Here is a 7,212-nt window from a genome sequence, read left to right on the forward strand (position 1 = left end):
TAGTATTACTAGCCTGATAATAATAATAATAATAATAATCGTCTTGCTATTGTCAAAGGCATCAGCCACAGGCGATATCTGTCTGTCGTTGATACACGATGCTATCGTCTATCGGCACAACCCTAGGTTAGTGTGTCATGCAGGAGCAGGGGCGAAACTAACCATTTGCTTCAGTGTATGTCACACCCCTTCACTGTGAATGCATACTGATTCTGTCCTGTGACCCACTTACTAAATACTGATGCACTGATGGAGAGCAGTTGCAGGAAATCACAATTTGGTTTCATTCATACTAGGGCTGCAACAACTAATCGATAAAATCGATTATGAAAATTTATTGACAACGATTCTCATTATCGATCAGTCGGGTCTGCCCTCAGTGGATGTCCAACTTCAGTGGTTGCGTCAAATTACAGCACTGAATTACACATTTCTATGGACAAAATGCATCTAAAAATAGTGGAGGAAACGGAATGAGATGCTGCGGGAGAGTTACATGATCCAAGCTGCCCAAAACATGAGAATTCTTTATTTTAGGCTTTAAGCTAATGCATTAGTGTCAGGCGCTTTGACAGATGGTGCATGTGCGTCCTCAGCGCAAAAAACTTTGTTTATATTATACATATCCTTATGTATAAATGTCACAAATTCACATGAGCATTTCCATTTTTGCATAAAGGTCCATGCTGACAGTCTGCGTTAAGTTGAAATCTTTACTGAAAGAGCGGCGGCCGCGTGCACACGCACAGACGGAAACAGAGACAATTAATAATCAGTGCAAAAACATTTATTGTGCTGAAATATCTGTTTTTGAAAGTTAAATGAAGGTTTAAAGGTCAACATGCATTGCGAGTATTTTATGAGAGTAGGAACTGTAAAGGGATAACAGCGTGTAATTGTCTGAATATAAATATCAGACGCTTCAACAGCCTTTTACAGGATAAAGAAATGACAGTAAGACATGACTGTGGTCAAAGTGAACGTGTGTTACTGCAGAACATTACTCTTAGCTATTGGTTACAACTGAGTTTGTGATTTTATTCGTCTTTATCATCTTTATTATTATTTAAATTTTTAATGCAGAGATTTAAACTATATTCACTATATACAATGCTTAAGTTAACAAATTTATTAAAACAAATTTATGTAAGGTTTTTAACAAATTATGGTTTGTGCCACTGCTGGTCTAAACTAACAGTACTGGTGATTACCAAAATAATTTTTTAGCTTTCTGTATTGGTTAGTCCTCCAATATGCGTAAGCTCTTTAGTAACAGTAGTAGGCTATTTCTAATGCTATAATATAATTATTGCTGTTATCTATGAAAGAAAGGCAAAGAGCTTTATAGTGTTTTTTTTTCCAGATACCCAATTACAGTTCAAAAGTACATAAACAATGCCAGCAAGAATGCAAGCTGTTATGAAGGGCATAGGAGGCCATTTTTTTGTTATGTGAATAAATACTATTTAGTTGTTTAAGTTTATTTGCCCAATAAATTAAAATATATTTTTTTGATTTAAACAATTTTTTGACAGATTCCTAAAATTCCTAAAATGTGTTTTCTTTTTATTACGGCAGGTGGTCTAATAAATTGTTAAGCACTGTATGTTTTCATAGCATTCAGTTGGCACGTTTGTTTGAAGGACATTGGGCAGAATGTGGAATAGTGTGTTTTTTTGTCGAAAAAAGAATCGACCAACTAATCGATTATCAAAATAATCGTTAGTTGCAGCCCTAATTCATACCCTGATTTCATGTGTGGCTTGCTAACTGAAGGTTAGACATTTTCTGTTCTTACTCTCAAAGAACAGTTAAAAAATAGGGGAAATAATCTCTCAAACCATGCTATTTTTCATGTTATTTAACATGGTCAGTAAAAAAATAGTACAAACATACCTTCAAGGAGAAATAGACTAGCCTGTATCATTAAATCGGTCCCTGTATTGTGATGATGAAAATGTTATGGGAGTCAGTCTTAACAAGGTGTGTGCATGTGTGGTGGTTTGGCAAAGAGACTGTGGGCAGCTGATTACGCCTCTTGAATCCAGGTGGTGTTTACTGTTGTTTAGTTTTGGCTAGTGCTGGTGTGTGTATTTCAGTTCAGTGTTGTTTATCGTTGAGTTGTAAAGTTCTAGTTTTTCTGAAATCTGTGACAAAGAGCAACAATGCATTTTGAGTAATCGAAAGTGGGTAGAGGAGGTCAGACGTGTGCTTAACCACCACAAGGCAGAGACTGAAGGTCTGTGCAGGTTCACCTTTGTTTTTAGTAACGAGTGAGTGACGTCATCTAGCCTAAACCTGTGTGTGAGTTAGGGCTGTCAAAAAAAAAATCTAATTTTGAATATTCGTCAAATAAAAAATCCACAGATTTTTAGGTCTGCGTCAGCCGTCAGGCAGCCTATCAGTGGTGCACGAAATGCGACGACGATGTAAGTGTCATTGCATTTTAATGCTTTTGTTAGCCTATCCAGTTGAACACACTAGATGCGGCGCTTCTACGTTGTTCATTCATATATTGCGGCAAACGAGAGCATCAGTGTGGAGATGTTGTTTACGTCAAAACTGAAACCAAGCCGTTCACACAGAACACATATATTTATCACATTTTCTAGAGGACATCTATCACTCGCGTCTGGCACAAGAGAGCGGCATGTTTAGAAAACCATGTAAAATTAATTTAAAGTTCAACTTACTGCATGGTTGTTTATTAGTGAATTTACATTTATAGTAGATATAAAGTTACAGATGTAAAATTATGTTTGAAGTGGACTGCTAGAGAAAAAAAATATTTTCTTAATTAAATTTATTTATTGATCATCCTTTCTTACAAAAACAAAAGTGTGATGCAGCCTTTGGTCAGTATTTAATAATAATATTGAAATTTGTTTGTAAAATGAACAGTATGGTCTGAGGAAATGTTTATAGCAAACTGTGAACTAGGCAAATTATGCTGTTCCCTCACTGAGAAGCCATATGTCAATAACCCAAGTAAAATTCTAGCTAAATCTTGTGCCTATGATACTATGACCTCTTTATGCTTTTTGTATTCACTTTGCCTTTGTGAATTATTTATATGAAGACATTGTTTCAGATTCTTTGTTAGGGTCCCCTAAAGTTCAGGGCATCTGCCAGGGCTTTTATCCCATTTCTGCTAAAGCTCTAAGGAGGTAATGACAGAACTCTCTAGAAACTAGTGTAAAGGGAATTTGGCAAATGGCAAGGGACTATTGTCAAGCAGGCCTCTTTCTCCTCTCTTCATTCCTGATTGTTTAGGTTCAGCTTCAATGCTCCAGGTTTAGTGAATGCTGAGTGCTTTGGCATGCTGTAAATATCACGTTGTGATTATCTGGAGAAGAGAGAAAATGCTTGTGATTCATATAACCATCAGCTTTGATTGAGTTATGTGATGCTCAGTGTGTGTGATGCCTGCATTGCCTTTAATTCAGTCTCAAGAATTTGTGATGCTTTTTGATAGTCAATGCTCATCAGCATTTGATCTGGGTTTAAAATCGCTGCTTTATTTATAGGTGTCAGATGAGGCTTTTTGCTCATGCCTGTAGTGAGGGGCCCGTGGGAATGGGATCTGCAGGCTGAGTTTATGAAGAAATGGCAAATGTGAGCCATCCATATAATTAACATTCTGGTGGTGTTGCATGATGTCCATTTCTACTGCGTTTGTGGTTGTCAGGAAAGCAAGAATAGGACCTTTAGGCAGACTGAACCAGGATTGCTGCATGGCTTTTAGACTTTTACACACCAATTATGTGGGTTAAAATCTGAAGTGTATGCATCAGTGCAAATAGTGCACTTATGTATTAAAGCTGATTTTGTGTAATTTTGATGTTAATAATTCATTCTCTTATTCCTGTTTGATATGCTGAATACAGCTATAATTTAGCAAACTTTATTTAATTATTTAAAATATCCTAGACACAATTATAGAAAAAAATAGAGAATTGTTTGTACATAGTGATATTTTGAATATCTTAAATGAAGAGCCTAGTAGCTTATTGCGGTGTTTCTTACAGGGGAGACTGGTTTGGGAAAGTCCACCCTCATGGACACCCTGTTCAACACCAAATTTGAGGGTGAACCTACACAGCACAATCAGCCTGGAGTGCAGCTCAAGTCCAACACTTATGAGCTGCAGGAGAGCAACGTTCGCCTCAAGCTTAATGTGGTCAACACTGTAGGCTTTGGAGATCAGATCAACAAAGAGGACAGGTGAGATCTGCTTGTGATCAAATGAGGTTAAGTAAACTGATTCTTTAGCCGCTTTAACCAGAGGCGTAATCAGTCCTATGATGATCCATAATGTTAGTTATAATCTTCCACTGGTACATTTGTCATTTGATTATAGGTAAAATCTACTTATTAGGGGTGTTCCGATCAGGATTTTTGAGGCAGATCACAGAAAGCAGTATCTGCCGATACCGATCACTGATACCGTTCTTTTTAAAGCCTTCTTTTGATCATTTATAATTATTTATAGTAATACTCCAATCAGGATTTTTAGACATTTATTCAGAGCCTGAATTTCATTTTTGAAAATGAGGGGAATTCCACTCTTAGGTGACTCTTGTGAGAGGGCAAGCAGCTTTCACACAGGAGTCTGCTCCTGATTCATGGCTGTTTACCACAAACACAACATTTATCCATTATTTTGATTTCAAATCCAAACACTGTCACTGAAAAAAAAATTTCAGCTTTGCAATTCTTTTTTCACAGTACAGTAATACAATCTTTCACAGACATGTTTAAATACAATAAATATAAGCAACACATTATATAATGCTTTTTACTTTTGCATTTACTTCTAGATTTATATATTAAGTTGCTCAAGCATGTGGCAAAACATTTAAACTACTTTTCTTACATTATCACTAGGGCTGGGTATCGAGTTCGATACCATCGAGTATCGAAAAACATATTGTCGTTCGGTACCAAATTTCGATACCTAAGGGGTTAATCTCATCAGCGTCAGTGAGCAAATAAGCCTGCAGCACTTGCCGGTGTGTTCGACTAGAGGTGCGGCGCAGATTGATCATCCGCGAGAGCGATTCAAAAGCGCACGGAGCAGTCTGCTCTCTTTAGCTCTCGTGGTACTGTAATACCACCAGTATAGAGTAGCGCGGGAGCTGCGTGGAGTTCCCATCATATGCAGATGTCCGTTCATACTAACGATACACGACCGAAAGTGCGTGTTATGTGACCATTCATGCAAACTGTAGCATCATGCTACATAAGAAAATAAATAAGATTTATATTTCGCTTTTACTCAAAACTCACTTTAAACCACCATCGAGTGTTTGTAATAACTTCCGATTGCCATCTAACAGGGCCGGATTTACACATTGCTCAAGACTTTGAGCAAATAAATATAACAAACAATAGGGTAAAAAATGACAAACTATTTCCATGTCTTCCACCTTTTTTATGTAGGCTACTCACAACTTACCACTGACAGAAACAGTCAGCTCTACTGCCTTTGCTTTTGCATTGAAATCTTTATTACAAGCAATCCTGCGGTTCATAAAGAACTTTGTTTTCCTACCTCCATGAGTGCCATCTATTATTGCCTTGTTTATCTAAACATGCTCTTTCCCTTTAAACCTAGCCAAAAAGCTATATGTGTTGACTGTGAAACACAGTAGACTTTAATAATATGCATTTATGGTGTAATTACATTTTCGTGTCAATCCATGTTCATATTTACTGCAAACAATGCACTGTTACTTTAATTCAGCGCTTGCAGCACAGCAATAGACCATCTCTGCACTGCTGCAGACACACCGCTACTGGAACGCACTGCCAGACCGCAACGGTGTGCAGTGCACACGCTTTATTAATCTGTTAACCTGAGCGCGGAAAAAATATACACCACATTCGCACTGCAAACGGAGTAATGTGAACCTGGCGTTATGTGTGTGCGCTGCGAGTGTGCATGAGCGCACTGTCTCCAGGAAAGAGACGCACGAGCGTTGAATGGTTAAACACTGGCAATAATTAAAATGTAATGCAATTTATAAATTTTAGTGACGATGTGACACTGCCTCGATTGTGCAAGTGACAATTCCTGTGTCAACTGTGCAGCTTGCTTATAGACAGACGCAATGTGGTGATTTGAAGACATTTGCGTATTTTGAGAGAGAGCGCACACGCGGATTCACTCACGCTGTTTGTGAAATTACGTCTCACACAAGGTTTTCAAATTACTTTAGAAGTTAATTAAGAAATATGAAGGTGAGTACCTCACCTTCAGCATTATAATGATTTCACCCCCGCCAGACTGAGACGGTGACGCTGCATGTCGTGTCAAACCTTCTCACGGCAGCATCATCAGCTCGATCGTTTTTTTTGAGATCGGACTTTTCAGAGACCGCCGATCAATCATATCAAAGCGATTATCGGCCGAAGTGATCGGTAGCCGATCAATCGGAACACTCCTACTACTTATCATTAATAACACATTGTTGGATTTAATTGTCAGTGTGTGTGAAATAGGGCTGCACGATATATCGAAAATATCGCAAATGTAAATATCGCGATATGCATATAGCAAGGGCGTGCGATATCTGAATCATTTTAATAATAGGCTACTTAAATCAAAACGTTGCAAAAGGTCAAAGTTTTGTTCGACGCATATAGCAGAGAATTGCTTGACGTTAAAAAGACTTAAGTGCAATAAGTTGAAGAAAACAACTCTTTGCCATCTGGTCTTGCTGTCTGACAGACTCACACCTGAAGCGCGCGCACAAGCCGCATCTCACACAGCGTGTCTTCCGTTCTGCCGCACACGTGCAAAGCGCTCACACACACACAGAGAGACGCGTTTCAGATGGCCAGTCTTTCGCATCTCCTCCTCCTTATGTTTGAACAGACACGTACACACAGAATTATGTCAATAGTACCCGTCTCAACGATCATTCTCATAAACCCAGTAAGTTATGTTTTAAATGAATGTAAACAGCTGAGCAAGAAATCGGATGTGTATCATTATACTGGATCCGTGCAGTCGGATTTAAAGGGACAGCAGCCTATAAATACGTGCTGCTGAATATGTCACTAATGTTAATCAAACAACAAAACAGCTATAACAAAGATTAATCTAAACTTAATTCATACAGTGAACACAATGCAGTGTTATTTTACACTTAATTATTACATTTCTGTACCTGAATACTATTTATTTTATCTATGCTTGTAAATTGT

General features: G+C 38.0%; 1 protein-coding gene across 1 annotated transcript in view; it reads left to right on the forward strand.

The window, feature by feature from the left end:
* LOC107561229 (septin-6) overlaps positions 1-7,212 on the forward strand; it is a 23,600-nt gene that overhangs the window by 1,503 nt on the left and 14,885 nt on the right. Inside the window, exon 2 of the mRNA XM_016245618.1 lies at positions 4,007-4,224. Coding sequence (XP_016101104.1) covers positions 4,007-4,224 — 218 coding nt within the window. The remainder of the gene's footprint in view (positions 1-4,006; positions 4,225-7,212) is intronic.

This window comes from Sinocyclocheilus grahami, unplaced genomic scaffold (genome assembly GCF_001515645.1).
Source record: "Sinocyclocheilus grahami isolate Dianchi unplaced genomic scaffold, SAMN03320097.WGS_v1.1 scaffold23.1, whole genome shotgun sequence".
NCBI lineage: Eukaryota > Metazoa > Chordata > Actinopteri > Cypriniformes > Cyprinidae > Sinocyclocheilus > Sinocyclocheilus grahami.